This window comes from Camelus bactrianus, chromosome 5, assembly GCF_048773025.1.
Source record: "Camelus bactrianus isolate YW-2024 breed Bactrian camel chromosome 5, ASM4877302v1, whole genome shotgun sequence".
Taxonomy (NCBI): Eukaryota; Metazoa; Chordata; class Mammalia; order Artiodactyla; family Camelidae; genus Camelus; species Camelus bactrianus.
In genome coordinates, this window is record NC_133543.1 from 102326673 (window position 1) to 102351225 (window position 24553).

The following is a 24553-nucleotide window of genomic DNA, read 5'->3' on the forward strand; positions in this document are numbered from 1 at the left end:
CCAGGACGACTGGCTCCTTTCTCCTGACATCCGCACATCCTGCTCCCTATCGCTTGTTCTCTGAATTTCTGTGATGAAGAACTGCTGTCAGATACAGCTTACCTCCAACTCCCCCCGTTACTCTGATCACAATCCAGAAAGCTCTCCCATTCCCTGGACTCCCCCTGCCCCTCTGTCCTTCCATCAGTCCCTTGCATCTGGCTTTTTTGATGGGTTGATTTACGGCTCAAAATCCACTTTCTTCTTCCTGCTCCTCCCACCACCTTGAATTCGCAGGAGACCAACTTTCCGCCTGTCACGTCACCCCCCACCTCCTATCTCTGAAACCCTCTAGGCGGTAGCCACTTTCAAACGCTTCAGAGAAACCTGGGCCAGAAATCTCACCCTCTGCGATCACTCCCTCTGTGTGCACCTGCTTAGTCACTCAAAGAATTCTCCACCTCCGTGCCGCAGCTAAGTACACTGAAGGGCTCTCCAGCTTCACTAAATGATTTCACATACTTCATGCTCAGCCTGCGCCCACACCACACACCGTGGGGTCATCTCCAGAGACTTCTACGTCTATGGGGATAACCACGCTCAGCTCCGGCCTCTGGTGCTCCCAGCTTCCTCGTGCACCCTGAGCACGTGGCGGCCACACCGAGAGCATCACTTAAAACTCCTCCACCCCCACGACCTGCCCTCCAAAGCCTTCCTCCACCCACACTGCCAGCATCCCCTGGTTCCACACTCAGTTGCCTCCAGGTGTCTTCCCTCTCGTCCTGGCCTCGCCTCCTCTGGCTCTCCAGAAGTCTCCCGTCCCCTTCCAGCTCTGACCCGCTTCCCTGCCCAGCCCGGACCCCAGGGCGCTCGCTTTCAGGAATTTACTAGCTACCATTGTGGATTTCCTCCCCAGGAAGACCTCTTGTCTCTGTCATCCTCCCTCTGCAGCTCCAACCCTATTAACTCTTTTTTCTTCCAAGAGTGCCTGAGACACCCGCAGAACGTCCGGGTGCCATGCCAGCCGAGAAGGCCACGGGCTCGTGGTCTCGGCCAACAACTGAACGCCACCGCAAGCCTGTAGCTCCTTCCTGAACGTTCTGTGGCTCCTTCAGCGCAGCCGCAAGGCGGCTGTTCAAAACCAGCCCCGATCCCTCCGCGCCCCGCGCCCCCTCGGCCCCGCCCCGCCCCGCCCCGCCGGCCCGCTTACGGGCGCCACCCGCGCTCTCTCAGCTGCCCGCCCCCCCCCCCCCCAGCGCAGCCCCCTCCCCTCCTTTCCCTCCGTCTCTCCTTCGGGGGCTCTTCTCTCCCTTGAAGCCCTTGGTTCCGCCCTCACTTCCTGCCCGCTCGCTGGGCAACGGCCACCCGCACTTCCAGAGTGACGTCCATCATGCGAGCCAGGAGCATCTCTTCGGGCACAGCCCGCGGACAGCACGGAGGACGAGGAAGGAAACCAGACCCAGAGCCAGCACGTCAGGCCCTCTGGCTCTTTTTCCTTCACCAACGGCGTTATCACTACCGTCTAGGACTGGTTCTCCAAAGTCGATCTGGGCTGGGTCACATCTAAGGGTCCCTACCACTCTAATCCTGTCAAGTCTCTGAAAGAAATTACATTGCGTAAAAGAGAGGACCTCTGTCTGTTGTTCCACTGAACACAAAAGTGGACGCCCTCCTTCCCCCTCCACTCTTGCTTTTCCAGACATGGAACCTTCTTCTTTCAAAAAAAAAAAAAAAACAAACAAAAACAAAGCTTTCTATTCCAGCAGCGAATGGGAGGCTTTGTGTTAGGTAGCTGCCCAGCCACGCTGAGGCTTTCCTGTCCAAGGAAGGTGGGAGCACCTCTTGGGGGAATCATAATTTCAGAATGTGTTTTTTAAAGAGAGTATTCATTGTTTCACAAACAAAGAAGTCCTCTGGGACATAGGTGAATGTTCTGTTTTGGAAGGAGACTACAGAGAACCTTCAAACCTTTGTTTTTAAACCCGTGAAGAACCATCTCTCCCCTAACCACCCCCCCCCCCGCCATGCCATCTTTGAGCCGTCATGTTGCTTCATTGCCAGCGGGGCCAAGCTCATCTCCGAGAACAGCAAGGCAGGCGGCAGCCGGGCGATGTTGCCGTTACCTGTGATGTCTTTCAGGGTCTCTGTGCCTCCAGCCCTCCCTGGAGTCATGGAGGATGAACGCACACAGGACACTAAGGTTCCTACTATGTCATGAAGTGAGGTAAAATTCTCTAGGTTGAAAACATGCATATCGAGTGGTTCACTTGCTATTTCTTTTAACGCTCCTTCATCTGCATCCTCAACTCCAACTGCAAACACGTTAACGTCAGCAGACTTAAGCTCCGCTGAGGGCAGAGCAAGGCCGTCCTCCGAGTGTCCACTGGTTAGCACTACGACCACCTGGGGGACTCCAGCACTGGCCCGGCTCCCAGCAGCCTTAGAGAGGTGGTTCTGCATCACACGCTTTAATCCTTGTCCAGTCTGATTGCTTCCCCCAGTGTAAGACATGTTGGAAACATGAGAGAGGACTTCTTGTTTAGTACGGTACGTGTTTAACAGGAACTCGGTATGTGGGTTGCCGTTGAACTGGACCAGAGCAAAACGGAAATCGTTTTCTCCCACAGCTAAAGATTTTATAACATCATACAGAAACTCGCGAACAAGTTGGAAATGCTCCTTTCCAATGCTCCAAGAGGAATCCACTAGAAATATTATATCGGCAGCGGCACCGTTTTTGACATCTTTAAAAAAAGACATTGGTTTAGATGTTTCTCCTATTCAAGAAATGACTTCCTATCAGTGCAAAGCCTTCCTCAACTAATTCAGTTTACACCACGCTGTTACTAAATAATTTACACCTCATGTGTGAAACAGGCAGGGAGGACGACTTACCTGAGATGCAGGGACCTGGACACCATGGACCCAGCGGCTGCTGGTGCCCAGTCATTGGCCCAAGTTCCATATGCAGTGACCACCATACATGAACAGTAGCAGGCTCCAGAATGGGGGAAAAACTTCCCTGGGGTGTCCTTTAACTCAAGATGATTCTCTGACAGCTTGAACCCCAGGACCCACCTGATCAGACGGGAAGGATATCCTAGCACAGGTAACCAAGCATCATCTTACAAACTCATTCTTCAGCTTGGGGTCTGAAGCGGAGCCTTGACAAGAAGGAGCTAGGAAACTGCTCCTTGTTGCCTTAACTAATCTGCAGTGCTGCGGGTAATTTGCAAGAAAGTTAAAGGCCGTGAATCTGTCTGCTTTAAGTGAAGAAGGCTTGTACAAGTTTGGAGAGGGGCGAAGTCTCGTTTCTTTCCAACTTTTCAGTGTGAAGAAAGGCACCCCAACTAGTCACCACATATCTTTCAGAGCCAGAAAAGCCTTCTTAGGTGTTGAACACTATTCATCTCTTTCAAAGACGAATCCAGTTCTCCCTCAAAAGCAGGAGAAGGAAGCTTAAGGGCGTGAGGCTGGGTGGCTGGGGTGTGCCCTTCTGCAGGGGGCCAGGCTGGCCGTGCCCCGCAGGCTCCTGGATCCTACTTACCTGGGGGTGACCCGAGGCCCAGGCAACGCTGCCCTTGCGTTGAGGGGGCACTCGCCTCCCGCCATCTGAGAACTACCAGGTCTGGGGGAGAAGCCCAGCTCTCCAAGCAGAGGAGAGGGGCCCAAGCCAGCCCTGTCAAGCTCATAATACAGGGAGCATGTCTCATTTGTCTAAAACTCTGCAAGCAAGTTCTTAATAGGGTCAATTAAGACCTATTTGTTAAGTGGTTTTGGGATTTGATGACGCTGGATCAAACATGTCTTTCTGTGTCCAGAGTTAGAGAGAAAGGGTGATATTTGTCTTTGTTTCTGTTTTTGTTTTTTCAGGGGAAATAATTTTTACTCTCAGTCGTTGTCTTCTGGTTTTATGCGCTCAGACACCAACCAGAGCCAGACATGTGGAAAAGCTCTTCGGTTGGTAAAATATTTTTGATACAAACTTTCGGCTCACACCCAACGTGAAAACAAACCACTTGCAAACCAACACCAAGATATCAAGCCCAAGTTTTAGCAAAAGGAAGCTTCTCTCGCTGGACAAAGAACACGTGAAAAGGTCTGTAAAATGAACGCACGCCCTGTAACAAATGGCTTGCCTACCTCTTCACAGCCTCTCCAAGCTCTCTACCAAGCTCGTGATGTCTAAGATCTAAACTCAGAGAGCACTGTGCCTTTTAGCAAAATTGAGAGATGCTTCTGGATCTTACCTGCTTGCTGTTGGGCACGAGTGAAAGAAAAGCCTGAGAAAAAGAGGCAAAAGATGGCCACTTTCATGGGCAAATGCCGGTGTTTCCTCATTGTGAATCTGTCTAAGCACCAGCAGGCACCTACGAGAGAACACAGGGCAGACGAGAATGGTCAGGTTTTGGCTCTCAGATTACTAACGAGTGAATCCAGGATTTGTCCCTTTTATGGGAAACACTTTTGCCTAAATATATAAATGTGAATGTTTGAACCTAGTGATTGTCTGACTTTGGCCATAGCTGAAAATTGTGCAGTTCGACCTCTTCTCCTCCCGGATGGAAGCAGGCAACAAGAGCTTATCAATAAACACGTGGCAGAATATACAAGGGTCAGGAGGAAAGGTGCAGAGGGCAAAGCGGCAGGGTGGTGATGCTCAGCTTGACTCTGCCAATCATATTTCAAGGAATCCCAGGGGGAAGCTTCAGTTCATGGAGAGACAGTGGACTTTGTTCAAATGACAGCACGTGCACACACAACCACAGCCACTGGGGCCACGGTGAGTCCTGCCCTGATTCTCTCAATATTTAGCACTTGTCCTCCAACAAAAACCTGCTGTGTGCCCAGCTCCAATCTCAGAATGGAACACGCCCAGGGATACTGAATTAGCAAGACTGAAGCCAGACCTGAGGGCTGACTGCCTTGGAGCACGGTCTCCGCACACAACCGGTGATGCAAGCAGGACGTCCAGCCAGCCCGGCTCACATCCGGATGGGCTCGGTAGCCTGGGTCACCAGATCTTTTCCCTGCTAGCAAACGATACCTTCTCCCCACCCCAACCCTGAAAGCATCCAACCTTCATGTCAGCACCGAAACCTTCATGTCAGCCTCTTCACCCCCCAGTCCCCAATCCAGTGAGATTAGCTCGAGGGCTTGGGCTCGTCCTTATGACCCTATGTCTGCTCTGTCTGGGCTTAGGTCCTCTTGCAGGACAGCATCTCTTTTCTCTTACCCTTGCTCCAAGGCTCTGGTCTCCCCCAACTCTTTCTTAGGTCTTGTGTCTATGACCTGGGCAGTCCCACAGGCTCCGACACTTGGTTTAATGACTTATTGTGGCTATTCTGAAATTCTTACTAACTTTTGAACAAGGACTGTCATTTTCATTTTGCACTGAGCCTGGGAATTATGGTGCTGGTCCTGGCTGGGGCTGTCCATGTATATCAGCAACCCTTCTAACCTTTACCCAGACTTGTCAGGGGTTCCCTGGTCAGAGGCTTGGGTAACAGAATGAGAGAGGAGGGGCGGTGGCCGCACCAGCAGGCTCGAATGTTATCACAGCACTATTTTTGATGTCGTGTTATCAGGAGTTACTCAGCACCTACTGTGTTGGAAGCACCACTTTTTGTAACGTGTCTCATTGACCTTCACATTGTCCTTCTAGGTGGATGCTAATCCCCATGCTTACAAAGAAGAAATTGGGGCTCACAGAGTAATTGGCCCACATCAGACACCTGTCAAGGGACGTCTTGATACTAAAATAACACCCACCACTATGAAGGTTTATAAGAGGATAAGAAGAAAAACATTTTTTGAAAACATTTCCATCACAACTTGTCATTCAAGTTCAATAGCCTAAATTCGGAGCCTTCTTGGAACCAAATAAGGAGCCAGTGATATTGGATAAAGATAAGGTGTTTGGAGTCACATAAACCTGAATCTACCACACCCTACCTTGGGCAGGTCATATCATTGCCCTAAGCCCCAGTTTCCTCATCTATAACATGGGAACAGTAATAGTATCCCCCTTGCCAGCTCCCTGTGAGAACTGAATAGCAGGTAATTGTGAAGTCCCTGACACAGAATGGACAGTAAGTGAATTCTTTTCCATGGTTGGATTTGCCAGCATTTCCCAAAGTGTCTTCCATGGAAGACTCATTCCATGAAATGTTCTAGGGGAAAAAGGAGGGTTTCCTCAAAGAACAGTTTGGGAAACACTGAATAGCAAGCCCCCTTCTGGAACAGTTACGATATACCTTAACATAACAGCTCTGTGAAGTTAAGAAACCTGAGGCACTTTATTTAACCCAGAATTTCCCAAACACGTTCCAGAAAATCTTTCTTCCATTGTTGATATTCACTACCCATAAAGCGAGCTGCACCCTTTAGGAGCGGTGCCTGCGCATTGCTATGCCTGATTTTGCTATGTCCTTGCTGCTCTAAAGTACTCACCAAAGGCATCTCCGCCTGCCCAAGTCTCCCTCCGACCCAGTTCAGAGGGCTGTGGATATCTGTCCCCTTCGACTCCATTTACTGCAAGTAGGGATCCATTTCCCTTGATGGAGGAGGTCCCTACCCCCCAGTGACCAGTGAGAGGGGTGGAATGTGTAAACAACCAAAGTTTTCTCCAGAGGGGCTCTGGGGAGAGCCCAGAGTCAATCCCATCAGTTCCATGAACTTTCAGAGCACTGGTCAAAATTATCAGTTATTTTTTCTTGTACTTAGTTTCAAGATATGCTATTTGATATTTTTAATTATGTAGTGTAGAGTACAGTCAAGTGGCAAATCCCACATGGTGACTGAAACCTAAATATGGTTAATCTGGAGAGATTGGGTTGCCGTCGTAATTTATATTTCATTGCGGTTTGAAAATTCAGAAGGCCTTGTGAATTACAACATGAAAAGGTAATCATCAACAGTATGAATAAAAATCAAAACCCTTTCTGATTTTCAAGTGGATGTCAGATTTTCCAATGTGATTTTTTTTTTTTTTCATTTTATAATCTTGAAAGTCCAAATGCTTCTAAACTGGTTTCATACACCCTGCCTCAGGAGGGGTTTGACCCTCCCCTGAGAGAGTAAAGAGCAAATCAGGTGTGAAATGGCTTGTAACATACCATTACTGTTGTGAAGTTGGGAAACCTGACAAAACTCTGTGTAATCTGGAGGAAGGGAGGACCAGAATACACCAACAAATTGGATAACCTACAAGAAATGGTTAAATGTTTAGAAACATATGACCTACCAAGACTGAATCATGAAAAAATTAAAAATCTGAATAGGTCTGTAACTAGTTAGGAGATCATTTCAAAAACCTCCCAACAAAGGAAAATCCAGGATCAGATGCCTTCACCAGAGAATTTTACAGAACATTTAAAGAAGAATTAACACCAATTTTTTCAAACACTTCCAAAAATGAAGAGGCTGGAACACTTCCAAATTCATTTTACAGTGTCAACATTACCCCAATACCAAAATCCAACAAAGATACTGCAAGAAAGCTACAGATCAACATCCCTAATGAATTTTGACACAAAAATTCCCAACAAAATACTAGCAAACTGAATTCATTACATATTAAAAGGATTACACATGACTGAGTGGGATTCATTCCTAGAATGCAAGGATGGTTCAATACACAATGTAATACACCACACTAACAGAATGAAGTTCAAAAACATATAGTCACTCAATTGGTGCAGAAAAATCATTTTATCGAATTCAACACCCTTTCATAATTTAAAACAACAATACTTAACAAACTAGGAATAGAAGGAAATTACCTTAATATAATAAAGACCACATACGAAAAGCCCACAACCAGCACAATACTGAATGGTGAAAACATGAAAGCTTTCCTTCCAAGATCAGGAACAAGGCAAGGATGACCTCTCTCACCATGTCTGTTTAACATAGTACTGGAATTCCTAACCTAAGCAAGTAGGCAAGAAAAATAAATGGCATCCAAATTAGAAAGGAAAAAGTTAAATTATCTCTATTTGGAGATGACATGATCATATATGTAGAAAACACTGAAGATTCCACACCCAAAAAAACTCTTAGAACTAATAAGCAAATTCAGTAAAGTTGCAGAATAGAGAATCAACACATTTCTATACATCAACAGTGAACAATCTAAAAAGGAAACTAAGAAGACAATCTCATTTACCATAGCATCAAAAATAACAAAATGCTTAGGAATAAACTTAACTAAGGAAATGAAAGGCTTGTGCACTGAAAACTACAAAACACTACTGAAAGAAATTAAAGAAGACACAAATAAATGGGAATGTGTGCATGGATTAAAAGGCCTAATATTGGTTAAATGACCGCACTACTGTGAATGAAAAATGTTGCCTGACATATCAGTAAACAAAGGATGTTGCAGCCATCAAGCCACAGCAGTCGCCCCAATGGTGAGCCTGAGGGAACTCAGGATGGAGACAAACAGGCTGCCTGCTACCAAACCCTCAGCCACTGCAGCCACTCCCAACAGTGCAGCCCGAGGGGACCCTGAGGGGACTCAGGGTGGGAAAGAACAAGATACTGGCCCTAGAGAGCTAAAGTGCACATCACAGGAATGATTTCAACGAGCCCAGACTCTTGCATCTTCTCCAACTTAGAACTTTCTTTAACTTGAGATACCTGGTTTTCTTTCATTAATGGTAATCTTTTCATGTTTCAGCTACCTGGTCTTTGTGGCAAAAACCCTTATATGTCCTGGCTTCTCCCTTGCCTCTTTAGAGCAGTCCTTCAGAGACATCTGAGAGGCTGTTTCCCAGGCGTAAAGTCCTTAGAAAGTCTGCCGAATAAAACATAGTTCTCAACTTTTACGTTGTGCATTTTTTATTGTTGGTTGACATTATCTGAAGTAATCTACAGATTCAATGCAATCCCTATCAAAATTCCAATGACATTTTTTGTAGAAATAGAAAAAAAATCCTAAAACTCATATGGAACTTCAAAGGACCCAGAGACAGAAAAATAAAGCTGGAGGCCTCGCATTTCCTGATTTCAAATCATATTACAAAGTTACAGTAACCAAAACAGTGTGGGCCTGGAATAAAGACAGACATACCAACCAATGGAATAAAACGGAGATTCTAGAAATAAACCTTTAGTTACATGGTCAAGTAATCTTCTGTAAGGGTTCCAAGGCTACAGAGTGAGGACAGGATAGTCTCTTTAACAAACAGTGCTTGAAAAACTGTATGACCACATGCAAAAGAATAAAGTTAGACCCTTACCTTACACCACTTACAAAACAGATTAAACTCAAAATGGATTAAAGATCTAAATATAAGACTTGAAATTATAGAACTTTTAGAAGAAAATATAGGAGAAAATCTTCATAACATTGAATTTGGTAATGATTTATTCAATATGACATCAAAAGCACACACAGCAAAAGAAAGAACAGACAAACGGGACCATATCAAACTTAAAAACTTTTATGCAGCAAAGGAAACAACCAACAGAGTGAAGAGGCAGCCTACAGCACGGGAGGAAATATTTGCAAACTATATATCTGATAATGGGTTCATATCCGAATACATAAAGAACTCCCACAATTTCATAGCAACAATAAAATCTGATTTAAAAGTAGGTAAAGGACTTGAATAGACATTTCTCCAAAGAAGACATACAAATGGCCAATAAGCTTATGAAAAAATACTCAACATCAACAGCTCAATACTCAACATAACCAGAGAAACGTAAATCAAAACCACAATGAGACATTACCTCACATCCATTAAGATGGTCACTGTCAAGAAAAAGTAAGTGTTGATGAGGAATTGGAATATTGGAACCCCTATGCACTGTTGGTGTGAATGTAAAATGCTGCAGTCACTATACAAAATCATGTGGGGGTTCCTCAAAAATTTAAAAATAGAATTACCATATAACCCAGCAATCACACTTCTGGGTATGTATCCATTATAATTGAAAACAAAATTTCAAAGAGATATATGCACACCCAAGTTTAATGCAACATTACTTGCAATAGCCTGGAGGTGGAAACAACATAAGTGCCCATCAATGGATGAACGGATAAAGAAAATGAAGTGTACATACAATGAATATTATTCAGCCTTAAATAAAAGATGGGAATCATGCCATATGCTCTGACATGGATGAACCTTGAGGACGTTATGATAAGTCACAAATAGATACATACTGCAAGATTTGATGTCTCTGAAGTAGCCAAACCATTAGGAACAGAGAATAGAATGGTGGCTGCTGGAGGGTGGGGTGGGCAGAAATGGAGATGTTTAATGGGTACAGGGTTTCAGTTTTGCAAGATGGAAAGTTTCTAGAGATCTCTTGCCCAGCAAGATGACACAGTCAACACTACTATATTGCTCACTTGAAAATGATTAAGACGGTAAATTTTATGTCATGTGTGTTTTACTACAATTGAAAAAAAAAAAAAGACAAGAAAAGTCACCTGCAGTTTTTAAATGTATGGCTAACTCTGTCCACCTAAACTGTAGTCAGAGATTTAACAGGAATGGTATAAATGTGGTATCTCTTTTTGGAGAGGTGTTAACATTTAAGAGCTAAACCAGGAAAACAAGACAACTAAACATCTTAAAGCACACATATGCGCCCCATGATTAAACGGCACATCTGTCCTTGCCCCTAAATAACATTTGGAAAGGGAGAAGACAAGAAGGTATTTGGCAGCAGAGTGTTCAGGTCTGGGGAAGAAGACCTAAGCTTCACAAAAGTGAGAAAGGATCTGATACCAACGTTGAGAGCTGTTGTGAAAGTTACCTGCACCCTGACTGGAGCGTCGGAGCCGTGAAACCAGCTCCACCTGCGGACGAGGCTTCTCAACCTGCTTGCCTTTCTCACCACAGGTGCTCTGCGGGCCCAGTGATGCCATTCACGGTGTTCACTGTCCAATGCATGAGTTCCTTTTTCCCCATGCTGCTAATGAGGCCAACAGTAAGGATGGTCTCAGGCTCTCAACCTTAGCATCTAGAGCAACACATTAACGACAGCAGTGGAAAGTCTGGCTAATTAGCAACACGGCCTTGACTGGGGACTAGGGTCTAGATGGACTACTTAGCAAGATGGCGCAGAGGGCCAAGGAGAGCCAAGAGGCTGCCTGTTGCTGAGGCTGTCACCCACGGACATGGGTGACGTGGGACAAAGCAGCCCTGAAGCTCTGTCTCACGGTTTTTCCTGCCTGAGGTCAAGCCCAGAGGGAGGAGCTGGGGTCCAGATCTTGTGGTCCAGCTGCGAGGAACATGGAGACATGAAGTGCGGGCCCCAGGCCGGCCTGCCAAAAGTTGATAGGATAGAAAAAGATAAAATCATAAACAGGAGAAATGAATTCCAAGACCCACTATTGCTTTGGATCTCGCAGAAAAGTCAACCAAAAATATCACCTGTGATGAAACAAATTTACCCTGTGATTCAAATTCTGAGAGCCTGAGGACACGGTCCAGCAGCCGAAACAGAGCCAGCTGTCAGCACAGCCTTCTCCTGGAAATGCACCCACAGTGAGAAGGAAATGTCCTAATGGTGATCAGAAGGCCACTTATCAAGAGAACGTATTTCTTCTGACAATGAAGTGACAACGAGCGGTGATAATGGCGACATTCCAAAAGCACGGCACAATCTTGGCTTGAAATCGTCAACATACGTTAGACATGGATTTGCACAATGTGGAAAAGCGGTCCCCAGCACTCAGCGCTTTGGTTCCACAGGGTCCGCAAGTCCTAGTCGAGTCCTGGCTGGTGCTCAGGGCGGTCCCCACAGGCAGTGCAACTGCTTGGCTGGTTGGCCTGTCTTCTTCACTGAGGATGACCTCCCAGGCCGTCGCCCCAGCACTGCCCCGTTCGCTCTCTAGAAATCCCTCAAGCCCACCAGCCACCCTGGGGAGCCTTCAGACTTTTCCACCATTCAGACCTTTCTTCCCCACACGCTGCTGGACCTAGTCCTGAGCTTGTCTTTTGGAAAAAAGAAGCAAAGGCAATGTCAGTGACGTGTGTGTGTGCTCTCAGTTAATTAAGGATAGACACTTTTTTAAATAAAGTAGAGTTGATTTACAATGTGTGTGAGCTTCTGCTGTACAGCATAGTGATTCAGTTATACATATATATACATTATTTTTCATATTCTTTTTCATTGTAGATTATTACAAGATGTTGACTAGCGTTCCCTGTGCTCTACAGAATTTTATATGTAGTGGTGTGTATCTGCTAATCCCAAGCTCCTAATCTATCCCTTCCCCGCTACCCTTTTGGTAACCATGTTTGTTTTCTTTGTCTGTCAGTCTGTTTCTGCTTTATAAATAAGCTCATTTGTATCATTTTTTAGATTCCACATATAAGTGATATCATATGATATTTGTCTTTCTCTGTCTGACTTACTTCACTTAGTGTGATCATCTCTAGATCCATCCATGTTGCTGCAAATGGCATGATTTCATTCTTGTCCACGGCTGAGCAGAAGAATACACACTTGAGAACAAGGTAAAAAGTACATGATACGTGTGCTATTCTTGATTCTTTCCATTAAGATGGAACATTGGGTTTTTAACCAGCAATAAGCACCCCACAAGAAAGCTGTTTTATGGGAAAGTTGTCTGTCCACATCATATAAATTTTACTGGATTCTTTCCAGAAAAATGGCCTGTCCTTTCCAAGATGACCTGCAACATTTTAATTGGTGGGAATTTTTTTCAGTATGGAATCCACAGGTTTCAAAGCATCTGTCCACCTCCCACTGACATATCTGTGTCTGTGGGCGTCTCTGGGGCTGGAATCCATGTTCACGTGTGAGTCTAACCCCGACTGTTTTAACTCCCCTCTACAAGGTAGGCACCATGCTTCAAGGAAAGATTTGATGCAGCTCCTCCAGGAGGTCCAGTTCAGTTATTTTAAGTATTTGATCCATGCACAAGATGCAGGATTTTAAATAGTATTTTTGTTTAAGAATGAAGGCAAACGAATAGTATGTGCAAAGCACCGGACCTCAGACTCCATGTGGGAAAAAAATAGCACAAGAGATGAGAGCGGTTCACCCACTGCTGAGCTCAGGCATCTCTGCCGGCAGCCGGACAGAGAGCTCGGGGGACCGTGCGCTGAGCAGCTTTTGCTGGTGGTGTTGGTGGTGGTGTTTTTTTATACCATCACCATCTCTCACACAGCACCAGATCCGACTTCCTGGAATCCACGAATTCTGTCATATCTTAAACATTGGGTGGGGTCTCTATTGACAAATTCCAAAATAACTGGCCAGTCTTTGTCAGAGTTCCATAAAATCTAAACCACGATGGAATGAAATCTGTCACGTCTCTCTGGGGTATTACTGACTTACTCCAACTATTCTCTAAGGAAAGTGAACTTTGATTTATTGTAATTTAATTGGCTGAAAATTACAGGTAATGATTTTTATATCCAAGATGTTGATCTTTAAAAAGAGTAGACCCCTAAATGAAGCGCTTCCCACTGGGACACAAAGTAATGAAAAATACGTACACAGTGCAGTGGAATTGTCTTTTCTAAAATCTATCCAGATGCTGAAGAAAGGGAAAGAGGAGGAAGGAGAGGGGAGGGGAGGGTAGCAGATCTCCCAACCCGAAAAGGGATGGACTGAGGGTGATGTTTGTGGGATAACGAGTTATCCAGGCTCCGCGATGACTAATGAACTCATGTTTGGTTGCTCTGAATTCCCAGATGAGAAAAACGCCTCCAGCTCCACCCACTTCTCCGCCATCCTGCTTAGGAGCCAGTCATGTGGCTCAAGCATTCCCAGCACAGCTGTTGAATATTTGTTAATGTTTTTGTTTGCAATTAAATCTCTTCTATTGTTTATCATGTCACGGCGTCCCGATTTTTAAAACTCAAGTTCCTGGCAACAAATCTGGGAGAACTTTTTTCATTCAGATTATTGAAAGACGTCAAAAATCATCTCCCCAAATCACCCCCCAGCTTGTCCATTTTAATAAAAGGAACAAGACAGCCACCCCCTCGTTACCCTCCGCTACCACCCCTCCCACCCCAGGGAAATAGACAAGTCACATTTGCCGGGTCCCTATCTCGTAGGTGGGATTTCGTGCCCTCCTCCCAGCAACCCGATGGCTGCCTTTCCCCCATTTTAAAGCTGGGAAGCTGAAACCAGGTGTTTTGCCTGCTGCCACCTAAATAAGACAAAGTAGGACCAGAATCCTAACGGAATTCTGTGTTTCCAAAGCCCCAGGGAAGAACCCCAGGAAACCCTAGGCAGCGGTGCCAGATTTGGCCCCGATCCCAGGGACACTCCCCTCGTCTTTGGGGGTAAAGCAGACTTCTTTGGTGGTGGCAAACCACAGATTCCGTATCAATAGATTATTTGTCTTCTGCTGCTCTTTCAAATATGAAAAAAAAGTCAGAACTGGCTGCTTGAGACCCTTGGGTTGGGCGGGGTGCTGGGTGGCTTGTGTCCTCGCATCTATGCCCGCAGGGCAATAGACTCAATCACAGGGCTTCATGAAATTCTTAGCTTCCTGTTTAGCATTAGTAACCCCTTTCTTCGCTCGGCCTCATTCTAAAGAGGATTTGAGGTGTCTGTTTCCTTTTTGTAGCTGTCCACCTGAAACTTGAAAAGACGCCTCTTACAAAGAAGATTGCTCTACATAACCCTTCAACTTGAAACTGTTCAGTCAAAGTTCAAAGACTTTCCCAAGCTATTTTGCAACTCCGTGAAATTAGTTCTCATTGTCTACTCAAATGCTTTTCCATTTTCCATGTCTGGGTATCTTTTTTTAAAAAGAGGTGCACACTTATGCACATAAGGAAATCATTTTAAAACAAAGGCTTAAATACACCCAGAGCTCCCACTTTGAAGCCATTTATCTGGTCTTCTCCAAGCACTGCCTCCTAGGGTGAGGCTGGTCCTCCTATCTAAGCTCTACAACTCCTGTTAACTCCCAACCGCCCTGTGTCAGACGGGAGCTGCAGACCTGGCGGAAGACCGCAGCGGGAGCCACGCCCACCCGCCGCAGCGGGAGCCACGCCCACCCGCAGCGACACCGGGCGTCACGGGTGAGTAAGCCCCAGGGCTCTCCAGCTTGCAGCCGTCCTATGTTCCCTCTTTTCTTACCCTTCTTCCCTTTCTTGCCTGAATCCTGGGGAAGGCGTCCCCATTCTTGTCCCCAGAGAGCATTTATTAGGTCCTCCTGAGAAGGAGAACTTTTACATGTTACTGCCATTTGAAAGTATTTTGGAGGAAATCTTCAAAACCAAAGGACTTCGAGCAACTCTAAGAAAACCCCTCTGAAGAAACGCATCGGAAGCCGGTTCTTTACTGTTTATTTTACAGCTTGAATCTCACATTGCCGTTCTGAGAAACTGTACGAGAGGGAGAGGGAGCAGCCACGCACGCACATCTGCAAACAATCATCCGTCTGACCCAGGCTCCGAACGTGCGTCCTGCGATAGCAAAGCTTTAGCTCTGCTGATCCTGCGTGTTGACTTGGCCTCACTGCCACCTGCTGGTGTCCTTGTTAGACCCGGAGCAGCAGACCCAGGATCTTTGGCTCTTTAACGTTGAGTAAAACAACGTCCAGCAGATCACGTATGAGAAGAGAGCTATGCAGGAAGGCAAGGTTAGGACGGCCCCTCGCGAGGAGCCCCCTCCCGGAACGAGGTCCCGAGAGGAAGAACTGAACGCTGCCTGGGGTTAGCCTCCTTCTCCCCAGAAAAGCCACTTGAAGAGCCGCCAGAAGAACTGCTCAGAAACTTGGAAATTTATTTAAAGACATATTCCTAGGGTCCAAGATAATAAACATGAAGCAGAAAGTCTGATATCTGCTGTAGTTCAAAAAGCCAGACACCACCGTGCAAATGTAAAAACCATGTTCCCCTCTTAAATATACAACAGCCAGACACAGCGTTTCCTCCATTTTTACTGCTAATTAGAAACATCAGGCAGAGATTAGTTCAGATTTAACCTTAAGGAAGAGAGTGCCTCAGAAAATGTTTCAAAAGAAATTGCACAAATGCCTGTTCCATTCCTGCCCCGTGACCCCCAGTGCTGTTGGCCCCAGCTTACAGCCCAGCGTTAACCTCCCTGCCTTCCTTGGCCATGGACTGCAGGGGCTACTGGCTTCTCCAAACCTCTGGCATTCCATTGTACAATTATTTGAACCAAGCAGCTAAAATAGCCTCACACTGTAAGAACAAATTAAACATTTTTGTTTGTTTTTCTAGTCTAAGTCCTGATCAAGTCCAGTAGAGAAAATTATTTAAAATAGATACTTTAAAAAAATGAAGTTGAAGCATCTGATAAAATATCACCAGCTTTGGAGTTAGCGTCATAGCCTGGAAAAGCTCAGCGTCGTCCTGTCTCTCGCAGTAACGGCTGGCTCATCTCTGCCAGCCTCGCTCAGCTCACGTGTAGACTGGGGCCCACTGCCTGGTGCCCTAACTGGCAGTGGTTCCGGGACCGCGTCCGTCCACCCGTGACCTAGGCTCTGACCACTGATGGGGCAGGGAGCTGCCCCCGCGAGGAGCAGAGAGCCCCCAGTGCACACTGGGGCAGCCTGTGGGCTCAGCTGAGCTGGCCCTAGCTCTGGGTGCTGGCACCCGGCTGCTAATTCGACTGATGAGGATTCCAGAGGAGAAAAGCCAGTTTCCTGGAACGGCTTCTCTAGAGACCTGAGTCATCCCCAGCTGCTGTTCAGTTTTTAATTTTGAAACAAAACGGACTCATGAGCTCCTCTTCCAGTGGCCAATTCTTGATGCCCTGGGTCCACGAAAACCAAAGGTCGGGGACAAACCAGGGGTATCTGATAGAAATACTTCCCACCGTACCTTTCCCTGGCCACACCTACCAGGCAGATGTTTCTCCGCACCTCGTGAGTGTTAAAATTCAGAAGAGCGGGACTGCGCTAGGTGAAATGCAGCCAGACCCCTACGAGAGACTAACAATTTGCCTTTGGGAGAAGGTTTGGCAGAACTTTTTCATATTTGTCCTATTTTTCTGCTTTCCTTTCTCTTTTCCAGGGTTTTTTTTTTTTTAAATAACAGTTACCTCTCTGCTAAATAAACTTAAAATATGCTACTCTATAAAAGACTGGTCGGTGGCAAGTAGCACCTGTCTTCACATGAAAATCCAAATCATACTCTTACAGACTTGCGCTCTCCTGATACGCCTGGTCCCGGACCTCTGCCGATGGGAGCACGTTAACAGGTGCGGGAGCACCCAGGAAACGCCGGCCCTGCTTTACTTCTAGCCCTGGGACCTCAGACCAGCAATTCACCTCCCTGTGCTCCTTTTCTTCATCTGAGATGTCAAGGGTGTGGGGAGAGCGTCCAAGGTAGCAAGTTGGGGATATTTCAAGGAGCCAAACGGAACTCATCTATTTCCAACCAGAGGGCAGAGCCTAAGTCTCAGTCATTTTTGTCCCCTCCCAGGACCTCAAAGCTCCATGCCCCGGTGCACAATGGGGTTTATTAAGCTTAAAGGAGAATGAGGCCCGGAAGCCAAGTAGAGGGCTGGCTTCTTCACTCTGAGTGGGAATTCTGTAACTTGGGACCCTAGCAGGGGATATCTCGGGCCAATAATCATAATTTTGAGTCAGAAATATATTTTTCATTTACAAATATTTTAAATGAGACATTCATAATTATACTTGGCGTGAATTTTGTTTTAATATGTTCAAGCAAGTTGCCTATCAGGAGGAAGTAACAAAGGGCAGGCAATGAAAAGTTTGGGAGTTACTGAATCGCTTCATCTTAACATCCCTTCCAGTTCTGAAATTCAGGAATCCTCCGCGGACCCAGCGTGGCACAGATGTGCAGACGTGCTCAGGTTCCGAAACACCTTCCTGTTAATTTAAACTCTTTCCTCAGTGGATATTGGTAACACGTTCCCTTTGAAAGTTCTTATGCGGTTAGTGCCCTTGTAAGGAAGGCATTTGAGAGGGCAGAATGCTTCCTTCCAAGCGTAAGTTCACCTCAGTGCACCTAAGCACAGGGGAAAAACTAAAATTCTGAATTTACATCTACTTCAGATGTTACTGTCCCATTTTTTTAAATTATGTATTGAAACAGCCTCTAGGTGGGTCCCAAAGCGACCCATGACGTGATCTCTGTTGAGATGTCTATCAACAGACGCCTGCGACCCCCGGAGCCCCTTCCCTGGTACTCCTTGCATCACGCAGAGGTTTTTCTGGGGCTCAGAGGGGTGTATCGCCCTCTAGAGGAGGCAAAGCCACACTGCACCCCCAGGAAAGGCTACATGGGGCTGGAGGTACGAAGTCACAATTTCATCTCCCCAGAATAGATCGATGAGACCAGAAAGTACTAAAAACTATGTTTTCAAAAATTATCATAATGAATTTCTGGGAAAAAACTCCTCTTTGTAAGTCAGGTTTACGGCAAGCCATGTGTTTTCTCTTAAGGGCAGGATGACCCGGCAGATTTTTACCTTGGAAGGAGAGAATCTGGATCTAGACATGTGGATGGGAGAGCCTTTCCTTGTCTGGCTCAAGGCTGTCTGAAGAAGCAGGAACTTTTTAAAGCTTCCTTACTTTACAACCTGAATCATCCTGAGCTTTTTATTTCCTTAGCGAGAGCTACTAATAGGATTTTTTTTAATGTCAGGTCACTCCTCAAATCATCAACTATTTACGTAGCAGTGGTGTGGCTTTTACAGCCTGCTTTCCACAGCTAAGACATCATGAAACGCTTCTCCCGTCAGCCTCGGTGGAAAGGCTGCCCAGGACACAGCGCCCTGTTCAGACGGAACCCGCCCACGGTTCCCCTCCGGGAGATAACAGATCCTCAAGTTCTTCCAAAAAAAAGGAGTGACAAGAAACAAATTTTCAAATAAAACTTTTGGCTAACGTTCTTAACCTGCCTGCAAGGCAGTCTCATGCAACAGAATTCGTGACCTGCCCCTGGATTTTAAATCCTAAATGTGGAATTTCACGTAAATGTGGGTGATGACACAGGCTGCTGGTAAAGAGCAGGCTTTAGCCGGTTCTCTAAACGCTCTGAGCAAGGTCGCAGAGGAACCCTGGAGGGCAAAACCTCTACCAGCTTTCAAGAGGGAAGGAGGTCTTCTCAAATGCTGGTATCAGCAGCCTCCTAACTCAAACCTAAGGTCAGACGCGGAGACTTGCTTGAGCCGTGAATCAACATCAATCAGCTGAATAGAGGGGCTTCCTCCTCCTTGTCATCAGTGATGTATTAGATTCTAAGCTACGGAATCACAAAAGGCACTTGCAATGAGAGAGGTAGTGAATCCTGAACACTGAAAATGAAGCATGGTGCAGAAATAAAAATAATTCTTTTTCAGAAAGATGCTAATCTTACATCAAAAATATCCGGAAGACCCCAAGTTTGGACATCCACCAAATATCCCATCACCTAAGGACCACAAGTATGGCGGGTGGGGCACACACCCTCCCAAGTGTTGGAAGAGCTGCCAGTGCTAACATTTTTGGAGGTTTCCCCGGCCGCCTCCCAGGAAGGTGGGGCGGCCACACCCTCCAATCCCCCACTGGAAAAAGGCAGGACAGACTCGCTCGCCGCCTTTCCCTGCTGTGGGAATCCTTCCCACTTCCTCCCCTCCACCCAGCATCTTCTGAATGATCTTCTCACTGCCATGAGTGGGGAAAGAGTGAAATAAACCTCGTGGCAGCGAGAAACCCTTGCCTCTGCAAAGAAGACATCAATACCACGTGACCATTCCTGTGTCCTGAATTCCTACAAAGACCCCCGACCTCCCCAGCCCTCTGTCTTCACCCTCAGCAGGAAGCCCACACAAGAGAGAAGCAAAATGCAGGTCCCATCCCTCCAAGTGCTCATCCCCAGAGGTGGCCTGAAAGAGGGCCACGGAGCCGGTGCCCATCCCTTGGGGCCAGCTCTCCTGTCTCGTACTTCTGAGTCGGTGAGTTGGTAGAGCCGCAGAGAGCATAAACCAACTTCCCCATTACTTTTAACAGAGTATGACAAGCGGGCATTCTCTCCTGGGGAAACAGATCAAACAGCATGTTCCAAATCCAGATGTAAATCAGTTCGGCATCTGCCTTTGCTGAGCCATGTGTTTTCCTGAAAAGGTAATGATTTTACTGCCTTCTCAGCCACCTACTGGTTCTGTGGCCTCACAAGTAATTAAGTGTCTCCAAGCTCCTGAGCCTTCATCTTTAAAACCAGGGACCACACCTCAGTGGCTTCCAACCTAGAATCTCTTCCTTCATCTTTAGCCCAGCCAAGAACTCAGAAGTTCCGATAATGTCCAACAGCCAACTGGTTATCGATATAGTTTGAATTGAGAGCAAAACATACCTGATTGTAAAGCCATTTCTCTTGTTTTTGGAGTATTGAGCCCCTGGGGAGTTGGGGGATCCCAGTTTGAGAAGACTCTATCTGCAAGAACTCTGAGCCCCCTTGCAGCTCTAAGACCCTAGGATTCTCAGGGGAGCTGGCTGGGCGCAGGGCACGAAGCTGGCTGGCATCGGCGACGCTGTGCTCCCACTGGGTGGAGGACACTCCCCTCCGCCGGGAGCATTTTGTCCTCGGGGTTCAGACCAGCCTTTCAGTTTGCTCCTTGGGGTGGCAGTGAAATGCTGGTGTCTGTTTACACTCCCAGCGCTCCTCCAGGCCCTCCCAGGGACCCCACCCCTGCTTCAGTCCCAGTCAACTTTCTTCCACTTGTTTCAATCCCTGAAACAAGTTCCCAGAGCAGACTGGCAGCTGTCAGGGAAGACTTTCCATGCTGGGCGAGAGGACCAGAGCCCCACCCTCCACCCTCCAGGCCAGGGAACAGACCTGGGGCCTCTGGGCTTGGCACCCGAACCCCCTCTGGGCAACGCAGGCCGCCTCGTGGCCCCAGGGACCCTGCCTTATCTCCAGGCATGCTGCCCAAACACAATTCTTTCTCCTTCTCTGACCCTGCAGCTCCTCTAAGCACCCGCAGAGGACAAAGACTCCAGCAGCAACTTCAGATTCCTGAAAAGATGGAGCCCCGATGGTAGTGACTGAGTAACTCTCGGCTGGGCCCTGTGCCTGGACACCAGGGTCACCCCGAGCCCCCAGGGATGTGCTCCACCAGCCCCTGACCATGCAGGGCACCCCCGCCTGACACCCCGATCTGGGAGAACTCAGAGTCTCCCCACGGCAGCTCTGGAATCCTCGCAAAGACACTTCTGCAGACAAAGCAGATTCCAGCTGCGCTTCAGGAGGAGGAGGCAGCACCAAGTAAACCGGGAGCCGTAAGCCCCGCAGCCAGGGCAGCGCAGGATGCGGGCTGCCGCGCCTTCCCGCTCGAGGGCCACCCACTGCCTCAACCCAGCCAAGGACACCCAGCTGCCACCGCGGGAGAAGGGAAAATCAGCTGCACTTCCAGACACCAGGAGCCTGTACAGAAAACGGCCCGCAAGGGAGGGAACACGAGAGCCACCAAGACATGGTCAGCAGGATGGAGGGCGGTCCCCTCTGGCCCCGCAGACCTTCAGCAGGGGGACGGAGGGGAAGTGGCACTTACCCTGAGCAAACCTGGAGAAGCGCGCGTCCCTGGGCTTCGACAGCCAATTATGTGCGAATCATAATCACCGGCTGCGTCTCCTTTTCCTTCTGCAGGAGAGGGGACCCCAAGCGGAGGTGGAAAACTCGCCCTGTGGTCCTTGCCCAAGGCTGGCGCGGGAGAACTGAGTGGCCTTCGGGGGAAGACTGCGCTCCACACTGGCCCGGGTCCAGGGTACAGTCAGGGCGTCCTCCAGCTCCTCCTCCTCCTCCGTCCTCCCTCCTCCGACCCCTCCTCTCCCCTCCCCACGGCGGGCCTGGCCCACACTGTAAATGAAAACCAGACTCTGGTTCTGTTGCTCCTGGCCCCCGCCGCAGGCTGATGTCACCTCGGAAGGCTGTCTTCACCCTACGCGCCTGGAGCTGGACGCCTGCAAACCCCAACTCTCGAAAAAAACCCACCCCTCCCACTCATCACCTTTTGGGCTGGGTTCCCCCAGCCGCACAGAGAACGGATTTTGGAATTTTTTTGTGGGTCTCCATGGTTTTCCCGCAGTGTTTTCCAGCACCATCTGAAAAGCAAACAGGAAATGCAGCCTCCCCTCCACCCTCACCACACCCTCGCATTTCTTCTTGAAGTTTCTGAATTGGGACTTCTCCTAATAGCGTCCCCTTTCAAATATAAAAGCCAGCTATTAAAAGTCACCCTGGCTCTCTGCTAACCGAAGCTCCATTTGCCAGTGAAAAGGCAAGAAAAAGAAAGACTACTTTTTTTTCTTTAATTCTCTATATAATAATTCTGATTGTGAGGTTGATGGTCCCATTCTAGGGCACACACAGGGGAACAAGATGATTATTGCACTCAGGTTTGCAGGAGAATTCTTGAGAAAGAACCTGTGTTTCTACAAGGCTTTGCACATTTCACAGCACTTTGATATATTATCTCTTTCATCAAAATAGATATACAGCATTTTTAAATATATAATATGTCAGGGTTTTTTGTTTTGCTTTTGGTTAGGTGAGATTATGGTCCCATTTTACAGATGAGAAGAACTTGGGTTTGGAGCAGAGCTCAGATCAGAAACCTGGCTTGGACACCCCACACTGCTCACTGCTCTCCCACCTCGTGGCTCCTCTGAAAAGTCAGTTACTATGAAATACCGAGACGTCCAAAGGACACTTTTGACTTGGCGATCCTTCCAGTGCCAAGTTTGGAGAGTCACGATATGGTTAACTCCTTTCCACGTATGACTTCCTTCAGGTTCAGGGAGGAAGGCATAAGAGACACTGACTGCTCCCCTCCGGCAGACCCAGGCCCTCTTATTCACCCACCCGAGGCCCTGCCCCTTCTCTGCACCCTGGGGGTTCAGCCAACAGAACGGCAGGACAGGATGGAGACCTGGATTTCGGCATCTCCCCGTCCATTGCCTGCAGAGGAAGAAGAAATGAGCAGCAGCCCTGAGTAGGAACCACACTGCCGGCTGCACATGGTGTGACATGCGGGAAGACGGCACTCCCACGCAGGGGAGACCCTCTCCCACCAGAGTCCTGGCTCCACGGGGCGGGCGTGGACTCAGGCTTGTGGAGCTGGGGTGCGCTGCCACCTCACTGGACAGCAGCATCTACAAGTTCAGCTCCGGGTACCAGCTTCCCTGGGCACGTCACCCACTGCAAGGAAGGCGACGTTTGGAGACGACTTTCTGTCCCAAGCAGCTCCGCTTACAGAGGCCGGGGGAGCGAGCGTGGCCTGTGTGTTTCCGTTCAGCGGTTCCTTCCTTCAGATGCAAACGCAACTATCTCCTTTGCAAACAGCTAAGGATACACAGTCCTTGGTGTTAAGAATTTACTACTGTTTAAACAGTAAGAGCGATGCATCATTTAGAGCAAGACTTAAAGAAACAAAACACTCTGCTCAACCAGGAACAGCGCTCTGGGACTGATCATTGATGATCTAAACCCTCGCCAACACTGCCGGTGGCCTCAGAAACTTCTGGAAGCTGGCAGCAGCGGTGGAAAACTTCCCACATCCCCCCTTGTGCTCCCAGAGAGCACACTGTGGCTGCTACGGATTTCTCACTTAATCCCTGGGGGCTGGGATTCTCAGCGAAATGACCAGCTCCTCCTGCCACCTGGTCACAGGAGGAAACCATCTCACAGGTCAGCCCTGCCCTCAACGTCGAGGGCCCTGGGTCTGGCTGTGGCCCCGAGGGACCGCAGAAGTCACAGACTCTCTCGGCCCGGCCCCCCTCGAACCAGCCCAGGCACCTCGTCCCACTCCCTTCTGCACAAGTGAGAAACTTACCAGCCCTGTTTCCCAGGCTTCGCTGCAGTTCGGGCTCCGGCTGAGGATGCACTGATGTGGCACAGGGAACGGGAGGGAGGCACTGACGGTTTTCCTGCTCCTCTGCCTGGCCTTCTCCCCGCTGGCCGGCCCAGTGTGGAGGTGCTGGGGAGCCCTCGCAGATCCCCTCACAGGCTGGGACACCCACCACGGCCTTGGCACCCTCTTTGGGGGATGACCCTTGCCTGCTGGAAGCTGCCTCTTCTGGAGACACTGGGATAGGCTGTGGGGTTGGCTGAGTTCTGAGGGAGACCCCAGCTCCCTGGGTGCCAGGGGAGGCTTAAATGGAAGCCGTGAGGCAGTCGGGCAGCCAGACCCCACAGCCCAGCATCCAGGCAGTTGCTGAGGAGACCCCTCCCCCATCTTCGTTCCCCTCCCCCTGGATGGCGGCTGGGATCCTAAACTCAGCCTCTGCAGTGCGGCCGCCTGCATCTCCACCTGCCAGGATGGGCCAGGGGATCATGCCAGGGGCCCCGGGAATTACTCCTGGAAGCCAGCCTCTCGCTCACTCCTCTGGCCCTCCCTGGCAATGCCCGGAGAGGAAGCCCACCCCTGCTCACAACAGCTGGGGCGGTTTCTGTTTCTTGCCTGGAACCCCGACGGGTACAGACGTATGACCTCAGCTCTGAGGTTTCAGCTCTAACAGTCTGAGCTTCTAGAGTTCACGCGACAGAAAGACCCGGAGGCCACTGAGCCCGGTGGGCCTGCGGGTGGGCTCGTGCCGGGCTAGTCCCGGGCTCAGTCACACGCGGACTTCTCCGCT

The 24553-nt window shown here is 48.3% G+C and overlaps 1 protein-coding gene across 9 annotated transcripts in view; it reads right to left on the reverse strand.

Annotated features, from left to right (window-relative positions):
• Positions 1-21701, reverse strand: part of COL6A3 (collagen type VI alpha 3 chain) — an 82146-nt gene extending 60445 nt beyond the window's left edge. For 2 of the 9 annotated variants that reach the window (XM_074364545.1, XM_045511557.2), the window contains exons 1-3: positions 20274-20487; positions 4230-4349; positions 2103-2723 (exon numbers count right to left, since the gene is read on the reverse strand). In XM_074364545.1, coding sequence (XP_074220646.1) covers positions 2103-2723; positions 4230-4349; positions 20274-20289 — 757 coding nt within the window. In that variant the 5' untranslated portion in view covers positions 20290-20487. Of the gene's footprint in view, positions 1-2102; positions 2724-4229; positions 4350-20273; positions 20493-21471 lie in introns of those variants that run through there. The other 7 variants (XM_074364546.1, XM_074364544.1, XM_074364547.1 and 4 more) reach the window with 7 other exon arrangements.
• Positions 21702-24553: the final 2852 nt, after the last annotated feature.